The 12,964-nt window shown below is 44.2% G+C and overlaps 1 protein-coding gene across 2 annotated transcripts in view; it reads left to right on the forward strand.

Annotated features, from left to right (window-relative positions):
* Nucleotides 1-11,277, forward strand: part of PRR5L (proline rich 5 like) — a 41,352-nt gene extending 30,075 nt beyond the window's left edge. For both annotated transcript variants that reach the window (XM_058851276.1, XM_058851267.1), the window contains exons 7-9: nucleotides 3,170-3,310; nucleotides 4,954-5,080; nucleotides 8,387-11,277. In XM_058851276.1, the coding sequence (XP_058707259.1) occupies nucleotides 3,170-3,310; nucleotides 4,954-5,080; nucleotides 8,387-8,718 (600 nt within the window). In that variant the 3' untranslated portion in view covers nucleotides 8,719-11,277. The remainder of the gene's footprint in view (nucleotides 1-3,169; nucleotides 3,311-4,953; nucleotides 5,081-8,386) is intronic.
* The last annotated feature ends 1,687 nt before the right edge of the window (nucleotides 11,278-12,964 follow it).

Consider the following 12,964-nt stretch of genomic DNA (forward strand, 5'->3'; position numbering starts at 1 on the left):
AATCTGGGAGGAAGTAGAGTTTATCCAAGTATTAACTGTAAGAACGACTGCTGAAATCTACTGGAAAAGCATGGTGCTTTGCACTGAATTTATTCCCAACTGTCTACTTTCTGTGCTTAGCTAAGCTTGCACACTGAAACTGTTGGACTATACCTTTTCTAGACTGAAGCTCTGGGCTATTTGTATTTATAGTTCCTTCTTTTTTAAGTATCTGTGACTGTTGGTGCAGATGACAACACTGACAGCTTGTCCTAGAGGTATAGATCTGAAGACCAGATCAGGAGAAAATGTGTTTAACTCACCCTAATGACTTTTGAAGGGCTTATATCCCATTTGTGCCTTTAGGAAATCCTCAGTTGGGTTTTTTTAAGCTTTAATAAAGGGACATGTAAGTCTATGGGTAGAGGAAGAATGAACATTTTTTATATAAAACCTTTTTATGCTGGGTATTTTGAAAGCTTAGTATCCCATCAGAAGTGTTGAGCTGTATAATTTTTTAATGTAGTTTTAGTCAGGGTTTCCATATGAGCAGTCTAATTACCACCCCCCCCCCCCCCCCCCCAGCCTATTTTGAACTCTTCTGCCATCACAGGAAAAGAAAAATGTAATTCATATGGAGAATGACGTTCTTGGAAATGCTAGCCTCCTCCCCTTGACTTTTGCCTCTTCTGGAAGACATTATTTCCAGAGCTTTTAAAAATTATTTTTCCCTTGTATTGTTTGAAAGGCAGCAGGTAAAGCTCAAAGCTTGCCCTTTTCCTCTAATCCTATTAAAGCTGGCATTTCCTAAAAGAGAAAGGACTTCTGCAAAGACAGACACTAACCTTTCTACTGTGTTTATTTTTGTTCTTTCCTTGCTGCAGATGCTTGAAGGTAGGTGTCTGACAGGTAATACTGTGCAACTATAATACCCTCTCCTTTTTGCAGCTAACTCTCAGTGAGGGAGTGACCTATTTAAGCAGGGGTTTGTCAGCACTGCAGCTGCCTGGGTACTGTGGAAGCAGTAGAGCTCTGTGTCATACCCACTGATGCTAATAATTCTGCCACTTAACAGAAAAATCTACTGCCCTGCTATTAAAATGTCTCTGATGAGAAATGGGACACAAGTTACAACACTGTGGGTACACCTTTTGGAAGTAACTTGGTCACAGTGGTGAAAGAGTGACTACAGGATGTTGAGATTCTTTAAACGCATAATTTTTTTTGCTGTATTTGTCTTGTCACATTATCTGAGTCACTCAAAATCTATCAGCAAAACTGTGAACTTTGGGAAGTATTGCCACTTTCTGGATGAGGAACTGAAAGGTAAACAGACAGGATATTTAAAGCTTTGTAGGTACCTAAGCATTACACAAATGTATGGATTAAGCTGCCTAAATACATCCAAGAATTTAACTCAGAGTCAACTGCTCTGGGCTACCACAGAGAGAGTTTCTGGCACAGAAAGAAATAGAAATTGCTATTATGCCAGGCCAGTGTCCTAATAACAAGGTTTGGGCTTTTCCTAGAAATAGGGAACTGTGTGCAGCCATTTATACAGTGTGTCACCACATGTGAGGAGAGCTCCTCCAGTGAGTGTCTTCCATCAAGTTGCAGTTCTTTGTACACTGCTCTGGTAGATGGGAAAGTCAATTTGTTCTTTATTCCCCATCCTTTCCTGCAATTATCAGCAGGATTATTTAGTTGTGCTATTCTGTGATGCCAGCAATTACCCATTCAGAATGAAACCGAGTCAGCCACATGTGTGAGTGTATGTTACCAGAGGTAGTAACTCACACCAGCCTCGTATCTCAGCTAAGTTTAACCCCAAGGCTCATAGCTGTTGCAGAAATACGACCTTTAAGCAGCCAAGTTGGTTAAATTGCTGTACAGAGGGGAACTATGTAAACAGGTCACTGGTTTTCGTATAGTTGCAGCTGTTGATGTGACTATTGGTGTGGAAAAAAGAATAGCAAATCTTGTTTTGCTTGGCACAGAAACATATTTGCATTTTGAAATGGGGTATGAAGTTAATGGGACTAAACTGCATAATATAAATAAAAAAGTTTACAGCTGCTGAAATATAGTTTCAAGATAGGTACTGGTCTTTCCTGCACATTTTTTCCCTACACAGTGATAGTTTAAAACAGCAAACTGCTTTTATTATGTCCAAGCTGCTCTCCATTCTATTGGTTTTAATTCATATTTACATATTGATAACACTTTTAATTATGACATACAACCTGTTATGAATTAATGATTAATGGCTGTTAATTTCTTCCAGCTAAATATTTGCTACGTTGAGTGTGTTATGGAGATCATAAAATGATTCCCAAACAGACCACGGGGCAGAGATTAACATACTGAGAAGAAAATGGCAAACTTTTCAGGCTGGAGAGTGCTAGGCAGGGCTGGGAGGAAAATTTCTGCTACTGAGTTGCAGTGGGGCAAGAGAAAGTTGTGCAGATATTAAACATAGCAGAGGGAAAGATGGTAACACTAGAATGCCAAATGGAGTTAGACTGTGTTTAAATATGCTGATAAATATTATATCATCTGTTAAACCTGCTCGTTTGTGTTGTTGATGTAAAATAGAGATGCCTTGCAGAGGATATTAAAGCTGTTACTTTTTAAAATGATGTTTGGTTCAAGTAGTCTTACTAGCTTTGCTCCAGCCTAAATCCTAAAATCTGTAGTGGACTAACCTGTAGATTTTTGTCCTATCTGCAAGGTGTAAAATGCAGATGTTGAGCAAAAAGAGGGTACAGTATAAGTCAGAGGCAGATTTAGTTAAGAAGTATTCTGTAACAACTTCATTTCCTGCCAAATCTTCTCTGCTTTCTCAGCTCCAAGTGCCAGAAGCACAAGCTACATCCAGCCTGGACTTTTCTGTGAACAAATGGGGTGGCAAGTGGGTTTTATGAATGCATACATAGTCACTTGGTGAACTACAGGCCCATTTCTGGCTTCACTCCAAACCTAGTGGCCCCTGAGGTGATGCCTACTTCAGAATTTATGTGAGACTGAGAGGGAAAAAATTAAAGAACCCTCAACATGTATGACAGGGTGGGGTGTTTTGCCACAGCAGCAATGGGCAGAATAAACCCTCCTGTCTGTGTGCCCATGTGTTGGTACGATGCTCACACATCATTTTATCTACATGTGGATTTTGCTTTCTTTGTATTTTTAGGGTCAGGAGTTGACAATCCGTCAGATTGCTCTTCTTGGCTTCAGAGACTTGGTCTTGCTAAAAGTGAAGTTGGAAGAAATCCTTCCCCTGGTCCAGACGAAAGTTCCAGCTTCCATTGTCCAGATGCTGTTAATTCTGCAGGTGGGGAGCCTCTGCTCTTCTTTGTCAGACTCACTTGGGTATCTTGACCTCACTGAAATCATACAAACACTGGAGGAAAAGTGGGGAGAGTAAAGGGTGGGTTGATGGGAGTGTGATATGTGCCTTTTTGGGAGCGGTCAGTGTTAAAATGAGAGCCGAATTTGGATGCCCTGAGCTTTCCTGGGAACAGGTAAAGATGTTGCCTTTGAAAGAGCCATGTTTTGTATTTTCTTTTTTTTGGTACCTCTCCTCCCCATCTTCAAACAGTGTCGGGACTGTTTGTTTTTTTTTTTTTCCACACAAATTTTCATCTTCTGGCTTGTGTGAATGCCTCTTTGTGCCCTAGTTTTCCTGATTCCTCAGCTTTGCAAAGACAGGGCAAGTCTTCATTGCAGAGGATAATGAAATTTGAATGAGCTGTGGCTCTGGCTGCTTGGCTGGCTGGGATGCTGAGGAGTGCCCATTAGAGGAGAAATAACTTTAGGCAGCAGGCAGAATGAAAGGCCATCTTTCAAAGGCCTCTCCCAAGAGATCAGGAGCGTCTGTGATAACTGTCCTCTTTATCCAGATCTTAACAGAATACTTTACCAAGCATGCCAAATACAACCAGTTTTGGTTCTTTCTCATATTGCCCAGCTTGACAGTCCTGTAAAATGCTATATTACATGTTTGAATTGATAGAATCATAGAATGGTTTGGGCTGGAGGGGATCCCAAAGATCATCCAGTTCCAATCTCCCTGTCGTGGCCAGGGCCACCTTCCACTAGACCAGGTTGCTCAGGGCTCCATCCAGCCTTCCTCTGAACCACGTGCAGGACCTTTCATTTGCCCTTGTTGATTATCATGAGATTTGCACAAACCCATATATCAAGCCTTTCAAAGTCCCTCTGGATGGCATCCCTTCCCTCCAACACACCACACAGCCTTTTATTTCTTCTCCAACATAATGGATGTATGAGAATGAAACTTTATGAAGCACAATAAAAAAAGTGGCTAAGCTGGTAGTTCTGTATGAGTTCTCACTGACGATGTTCCAGTGACCCAGACTGGAACAGCAGGTGATACTGAAGTGCTACCTCAATTTCCTGAAATGTTTTTTTAATACAAAAAATTTTGAGAGCAAAGAGGATCTCAGAGCAACACATTTGAGGAAAAAAGTATATGAGGCTTCTCAGGAAGTTAAGTCTGAACGGTTTCTGAAATTACTGTTAAATTGGTTGGTGTTATCTACCATCTTCACAGCTGTAAGCTGAACCACAGAGGGTGCTTTGCCTGCAGGCCTGCCTAGGAAAAGAGCAGTGCTTTGCCCAAGGCGTGTTAAGGCTTTTCTACAAGGAGATATTTTCTGGTAGAACCGCCCTGGCATAATTGCATTGCTGTAGTACACTGTGCACATCCTCAGTGGGAGCACACCTTGTACCTTCCTCTCACTTGCTCAGAAAAAAGAGCTATGTGCTCAGTGCCCATAGGGTGTGTTTGTAACTTGAACAAGAAGATTGGCTTGAAAGGCACCCAAGCCTCTATCACCTCCAAAGCCTTACTGACACAATTGGGGTATTACAGTACAGAGAGAATTGACAGACCCCAGGCTTTATTAAAAAATCTTTTAAGGGTAATGTTGATTTTTTGTGTTTGATTTTCAGAGTGTCCATGAGCCTACTGGCCCCACTGAGGGCTACCTGCAGCTGGAAGAGCTGGTCAAGCAGGTGGTATCACCATTCTTAGGTTTGTGTGAGGATCACAGCTCCTCTGGTAGCACCTGCTTGCTTGGTAAGACATGCAAATTGTACTGAAGCTATTACCAGGGTACACAGGTTGGGTAATGGGAGGCATTTGTGCTGGAAAAGGAAACAGTGCATGACTCCATGAGACAGAAAACAGAGGCTAAAACATCCTTAAGAAGGCCCTGATTAATGTTTCTGAATGTAGATTTTTGTGACAGGCTTTTTCTTTTCCATGACCTAGTGAGCTGTTAGTGCCATAACTCCACACATACACCCACAAAGTCTCACCTCCCTCTGGACATGGACTGGATTTTAAAACCCCTGTGTCCATGCCTGGTGTACTGCTTTCACCACAGTGAGAGACTGTACCTGGTCCTTTGCTGCCTGCTCTCTGTCCCTGCTTGCTAGCCTGCTTCAGCTGCTGCATCAGTCAGCTTTTGCAAACAGCAGAACTGTTGCATATTAATTCTGAGGGATGACAGGGGTTTTGTATGAAGTCTTCCTTCCATCTGAGGATTCGGTTTTAAAAAAAACCACAAATTAAAATTTGGTGTGTAAAGTATGGATAAACATGTCTAGGTGAGAGAATGGGCACCTCACTTGAGGAAGAGCATGCTTATTCTGGGAAACTTCTTCACGTGATGCAGGAGCTCTGCTTACACATGTGGCCAGCTGGAAGAGATTGGCTAGCTAATGGGCATAGTGTTCTATTTATATCTTCTTGACTACCAAATAAAATTTATTGATTTGGTAGTCAAGAAGATATAAATAGAACATGTGAAGAAAGCTCCAGTCTCCCTCTCTTTTTACTTACTTCAGCCTTTGCTTCGATGCAGAATTGTAGCAAGTTGGAGACCCACAACCTGCCTTGTACTACACTTGAGAGATAATGGAAAAGATGGTCTTGTGGTAGAAGAACCTATTGGAGCTCAGACACTCCGTGCCTGTAATAAACTCATGGTGTTGCTTTAGGAAAACTGTGGCTCAGGGTTTTTGTTCTTGTGGTTGCTGGGCAGTCAGATATCTTCTGTGCAAGTGAAGATGGTTGTACAGTTCAGCGTGGATTTGCAGATCTGATCCTAAGCTTTAATCTAGACCAAAATCCCCTGTGAAAGTTGGACTTTGACAAATTTGATTGCTTTGCTGTTTATGGACATCTGCATGCTGCTGGGATAGTTAGAAAGGGAGCTGCCTGACCTGTACTGACGTTTCTAGCCATCCTGGATTTCTGCTTGCTGAATGAGGCATTTGTGCCATTTAAAAAAATTGAAAACCTACACAAACTTGCCTTGTAAAGTTTATATGCCTTAAAATAATTGAACTTACTTTGATTTTAGCTGTCATTTATTAGTGTATATTTCCAAGGTGGCCTTTTACCCTTGCCTCCACCCTGTGCTGAGCATGAAGAAAGAAGGAACCCATGTTTGCAATACAAAACAGGGACTGCAAAACAGCACTTTTCTACAAATAATCTTGGTATTTTCAAAGTGTTGCTATGGCTTCTTTTCCTTAACTTTCACTTGTAATCAGACTTGCTTCTCTTCCTCTCTCCCTCTTTCAGTCACCTTTTAATTTACCATAACCTGCGTGGTAGTATGGAGTGTACCAAGGGGTTCCAGCTGGCTAATAAACAGGGTTTATATTTGGGATAGGAGAGAAGATAGAACAGCTGCATATCACTCCTGATCTGAAGTTGCTTGGAAAAAAGTCCCAGAAAAACTCCTCCCAGTTTATATTCCTGGTCATAAGGCACCAAAATAAAAATAAAATTCCTACTTACGCTATGCATGACAACTCCCTTAAGAGACTGTCTTTTGTGGCCAAGAAAGTAAAGAGGCAGGAAAAGTAAAGCAATAAATGCATGTTCAGAGTAGGCTAATTTCACCTATTTTTTTTCTCAAAAGAGTCGTATCCCAATGCACTTTAACACTACAGCTTGCTGTGGTTTGAGCTGCAGATGAAACCTAAAGAGTGTATTTGCTGTAATCAGCCTCAGAAATGATTTTTGCATACTCTTAAATGTGAAATGAACTATTTTGAATTGATGTATTGCTGGCAGTAAGCAGGGTGAAGTATTGGCTGCTCACCTGTTCCTTCCTGTAGTAAATAGTTTGTTTTTGGCTTTTCTTCCTGATACAAGCTTCCAAAACTCTTATAACCTTCAGTGACAAGTGTTTTGCTTTGCATTTTGTTACTCTTATGTTCTGCAGTCTTGGTTGGAGGTCTTTTATATGGTTTAAAGGCTTCTGATTTTATGAAATGAACTTCTCACTGCACTGCACTTCAGTGATGTTTGTGAGAAACAGGGACACAAAGGGAATGGCTCCATGAGCTGCTGCAGGGATAGACCCACAGGAGATGTCCAAAATCACATGGAACATTGCAGGGGGTGGAAACCAGCAGGTGAACAGTACCAGTGTCCTGTTCAACCTGCTGGGGTGGGATTACAGTGAGCCAAGGCAAAACTCTAACCCCTGCCCTCCTGGAAGCTTTCAGCGTCAGAATGGAAATGTGCCTCATGATACTGTGCTGGGGACTGCGCCTTGGGTCTGTGCTTTACACCTGGCATTTTTCCTCGTTAATGTTTTTGCTGAGCAGATCGTATGGCCCACACCCATGCGTTCTGTGTCACTGCCTTTCCTCTTCAGCACAAACACTGCCTTTCCCTTGTGCCCTTTTTCCCCAGGCTGTTGTGGACTGTTCCTGTGCACTGTTAGGTGTTTTCTGTGCCCAGCCTCCAAACCAGACGTGTTGCAAAGTGGATGAAATGTCCTTTTTCTGGCATGATCTTTAAAAAATGTGGTGGGATAATGCCAACAGAATGGCCTATTCCTAGGCAGATGGAGAGACAGTGCAATGCAAGCATCAGGAATTTCACACTGACAACAGCTAATGGCACTTCCTGAGAGAAATTTTTCAGAGAAAGGGATGGCAGTTCAAATCCCAACTGAATGCTTTTTTTGATGACTTGTGCTGCTTTAGTGTCACTTATTTTAGTGAACCCGCATGAGAGCACCTACTTGGTCTTCAGCCCTTGAAAAAAGAGAAGACTCTCAGGATGCTAAAGAGAGTCCCTTGGCTGCACTGGTGACATTTTGGCTCACTTATCTTGTAGGCAGCAGCCCCTACAGCAGGATGGGAGGTCTCTCCTCTCTGGGGCAGAGGCAGATCTCCTTTCCCAACACCTAGCAGTGTGAACTCGTGAGCTCCTGACTGTTTTCCAGTGGTAATGAGGTGGGGCACTCTGTAGCTGCACACTGAATTCTCCCTGTTTCCCAAGGCCAGCCTGGCAGTGTGGGCAGCACTTTGTTTGTGTGCTGCTGACCATTCCTGCTTGCTCTTTCTCTTCCAGAGAGACGGTACTCCAGATCCCGGCCTAAGGCCCTGACCCCACTGACAGAGCAGGAGGGCGAGGCTTACCTGGAGAAGTGCGGAAGCATCCGGCGGCACACGGTTGCCAACGCTCACTCGGATATCCAGCTCCTGGCCATGGCCTCCATGATGCACACGGGAATGGTCGTCGAGGAGTCGGACAGTTCTGACAAGTGCCTCCTGCTGCAGCCCAGCTGCTTCAGCCACAGGCAGTGCTCCAGCGAGCCCAGCATCGCCGATGGCCCCGAGGGAGTCATGGCCCCGGGCAGCAGGCAGGACCCTGCCGAGCTGAACTGCACCTCTGTCAGCTAGAAGGAGTCTGGCTGAGGAGTGGAGAACTGTATGCACTAAGCTGGACAAAGTGTCATCCCTGCTGGGAAAAAAACAGAAAAATAGGAATTTTGCTCATGTCATTGAAATGGGCTCAAGTGTTCTAATGGCTGAGAATGCCCTCTAGATAGGTTCTTGTACCAGTCTGGGATCACTGTTGATGGAGGTACCAGGCTGCTCCCAGATGACCACTGGGGGCTGCAAAGGTTTTGCTGTTGAACAGCACAGTCTGCCTTCTGTAAGCTTTCTCCCTCTACTGGTATAAAGTGTTTGGCATCGGGCTTCTTTCTTTTTCTTTGGTATGATACAAATTGAGTTCTTTCTGCTTTTCTCCATCTTTCCCAGTTGTGCTGCTTCTTTGTTCTCTGTCCCTGCAGTGGAGGCCTCTGTGCTCAGTGTTCTCTAATTCTGGTGCTAGCATGGTGAATGCTGAGCACTTCATTTCTCTTACAGAGTTGAACTCAGGGATGAAAGCATTTGCATCCTGCAGAAAGATCTGCTGAGGTGGCTTGTGAGAGGAGGAGATCCTTCACTTTGCATCCCATGGGGATGAATGAAAAGTCCAAATCAGAATTAATCAGACTTACCTTTTTCCCAGGCCCAGAGAGAACCGAGTATATGTGGAGTCCGAGTGGAGTACTTCATATGTATTTTATTTGGTTCCAGTCATATCTTGTGGGTTCTGGTATAAATTGGGTGCAAAGGATGGCTGGGGTGTGTAAATTGGGTGCAAAATATACTGAGCATCCTGGCATTTGGCATTAATTTGCTCTCAAAATTTCAGTGCTGATAGGGCTATGATGAAAGAGAAAAATGGGAAGGAGATGCTGCACTTGTGTGGGAGATGTAAAGGTGCTTCTCAGCACTGTGCCATCGTGACTCCAGATCCAGGAGGTGATGATCAGGATTTCATCCTGGGCCTACCCTGGTGCTTTTAGCACTTGTGGATTCCATGAGACCGAGGCTAAACAGCGGGGTGTGGAAAGGAGTCCTATCTCAGTGTATTCATGAAGTGCTCCTGACCTCCAGTGGTATCTGACTCAGTGCAGTACTGCTTTTACGATAAAGTGAGGGCTGTTTGCAGTCTTTGGTTTTGTATTTATTGTGAAGATCAGGAGTGAGTCCAGTTTGCAGGTGTCTGTCAGTCACTGCAGTCCACAGTGTCTGCTTTGTAGCATCACTTGGTACTCCAATGCTGCTTGTGTGGGGACAGATCCAATCTGTTTGAGCTGTCCCCAGGACGCTCTGCTGATGTCTTGCTAAGTAGATTTGCAAGTGTAATTACAGGCTTAGAGGTGAACTGCAGTGCTGCCTTAAATGTCAAATCACATTAAAAATATGGACACAACACAACTACCACTTCAGTCTACTCCAAGTGGTACTGTAAATAAGTGTGTCTTGACAAGGAAGCAGAAGGTTAGGATGAGCCTTCAGGATGTTTCTTGCATGCTGTGACATTAACTGCAGAATTTGCCCTGCTTCTGTTGGGCATTGGGCAGCTTCTGCTCCACTGACTGCACTGGAAGTACATCTCTGAGCTGCCAGGATTTGGCATTATTAGCACATGCAGCAAAAGGAGAGCAAGTTATTTGGCAACAAAGCATTAGAAATACCAGCTATGAGCACAAGGCGTGCTGCCGTGATAAATGACAGTGTTGCTTTGTCTACTGTGATTTGCAGTGATGAGAGAGATACTTGGAAGAGCCTCCTTTTCCCTCCTGTCACTGGAGCTCTTGGCCTTTGAGGAAGGGCCGAGTGTTTGGATTACCAGTTGTGCTTTCCATGTCAGGTAAAGAGGTTCAGTTGTGCTGGCTGCCTCCTTTACCTCCTCAGAGCACCCACAGTCCAGCAGAGGCCAGGAAGATGTGTCTTTAAGCCACATTCCCTTCAGATGGATTATAGGAAAAGTTGCTTTCCTGGTCATAAATTGGACTGACCAGGCCAACTTACTGTCACCTGCCCCAGGGCAGCCATGGATTGTGGTGGAGCTTCAAAATCTCTGTGGTGGCAGCCAAACCATGCTGGTCTCACCTTGTCACAGTCCCTCCAGCATGGGGCAGATGATGGTGTCCTGCTCACATTTAATTTCTTTGGCCCCTTGCCGTGATTTAAAGCTTTCTCTTAGTCACCCTGAGGTGTGTGGGAAGGTGGTCACCCTGCAGCATTTCAGTTCACTCTTATGAATGCTTTCCTTCTTCTGTTTCTCCTTTAACCTATTTGCCTTCTGTAAATACCCAAACCATTTTGATTAGAGAGCAGCACCCTCTTTTATGGTGAAAACCAGAATGATTTATTTATTTCCTGACATATTCTTGGATCATCTCTAGGGCTAATAGGAGTTAGTCCTGGTTTTAACTTGAATTTCTTTTGTTTTATGCATATATATGATTTTAATTATTTTGGTTTTGTATATGTTACTTTGCAAAAATTTGCACCAAGCCCTCTGAATCATGCACTTCCCCCATTGTTTTGTTTTTATGGAGAATTAAAGCCGGTGGCTTTACTTTGTAAACTGAAGTAAACACAGCCTGTTCTGTAAACTGCGTTGAGTGCATGGTCATGAGCACCACATTTACAGCCACAAGAGATTGCACAAGCTTCTGCAAGTGCTTTTCTTTCACACACAGGGTGAATGTGAAGGTGGCTGGAAAGCTGTGCTGTGGTGGCAGTGGGAGGCTGGCCTGGAAGGGCCCTGGGAGCAGTTCTGAGGGGCAGTGCTGAGCACCTGCTCTCTTTGAGGAAGCTTCCAGTCCTCTGGAAGCAAAGACTGTCCCCATGCCAGAGCTGCAGTGTGAGAAGCCACTTGCATTTTGGATACAGGGTTCTGGTTTGGGGCTGCACTATGTTGCTGACCCGTCACACAGCTGTGACAGGGCCACAGGCCAGTCTTTTCTACCCTTGCCGTCACCAACTTGAGAAAACCTCCTGGGGGAGCTGTCAGAATGGGAAGAAGGAGTTTCTCTCACCACCTTGGAAGTCTCTTACCTTCTGCTTTGATAATGACCTAGACTCAGTCACTTTTCACCACACTGAATCTATCTTCCCTTTTTACTCTGTCTCCTTCTTGAGGTAAGTGATTTATTCTGTATCCATGCATCTCTGTCATAAACTTATTGATGGGGCTATTCTTAGTACCACTGGCCTTTTTCCTGATATTCCCCATAGCCAAGCACAATTTGTATTGCCAGAAAGCAGAGCTGTTTCTGGCCCTAGCCACGTGAACAGCAACTTGGTTTATTTTTTTTTTTTTCAGTCATCAAGACTTGCAGTGTATCTTGTTGCTGGCACTGATGGCAGCTGGGTGAACACTGCAGGGTTTGGATTGCCTATTCTTTTTAGGTCCAAATGCAGTGGGTTCATCTGAAAGGCCTTTTGGCACTTGCTACTGAGTCAGCATATGGAAAATATTTGGCTCTTAGAGGCAGCCTGCGTCTCCCAGAGAGGAGAAGCTGCAGGTCTAGTGAGAGACAAATTGTGGTATTTATGGTGTGCTTAGTTATGTGAACTTCTTAATTTTGCTGTAGTCTCAGAGTAGCAGACTTTCCTCTCTGGATTCCCTGTTCCTTCCCCTCCTTCCCCATGGCAGCAGCAGGACTCCTGGGCCTGGCAGAGTGCACCTTTCTCACCCTGAAGGAAAGCTGTGCCTTGGACAAAGCCACCAGATGAGTGTCTGAGCTCCCGAAAGGGGCCAGGCTGGCTGTGTTCCCTGGCTGCCCCTTCCCCACTCGGGACAGGTCTGCACAGAGCCAGCCCCGCTTGCCACTCAGGAAAGCAGGCGAGAAAGGAAGACCCACCCTGACACGGATTCCCCACAGTGCCCAGGAAGTTTCCCAGGCCTACCTGAGCTGGAAATTCAGTCCACAATCAACATTCTCTGTAGGAAAGTCATTGCAAATTTTCCAGTTAATTAAAAATGTGAAGAGCAGGGTATTTGGTATTCTTCTGAGCAAAGAGGAGGTAATTAGTCATCCTGTTCATATTTCAGGATCTGGCAGGACAACAGTAGATTAAATGGGATATTCCTGCTTGCCCACACATATAGAGAGTGCTTTCTCTTCCCCCTGCTATCCCAACAGCTCCAGGTAAGGGCACCAAGCATTCAGCTACATAAACAAAAGCTTTAAAACAGAGGTAGCAGCTTTTAAAGCAACTTTGCAGCAAAGGTGCAGCTCACTCTCATCATTGTGGTGCTCAAAATTGCATGCTGTAAATTAGCTGCCACTTGCCA

This window comes from Poecile atricapillus, chromosome 1, assembly GCF_030490865.1.
Source record: "Poecile atricapillus isolate bPoeAtr1 chromosome 1, bPoeAtr1.hap1, whole genome shotgun sequence".
Taxonomy (NCBI): Eukaryota; Metazoa; Chordata; class Aves; order Passeriformes; family Paridae; genus Poecile; species Poecile atricapillus.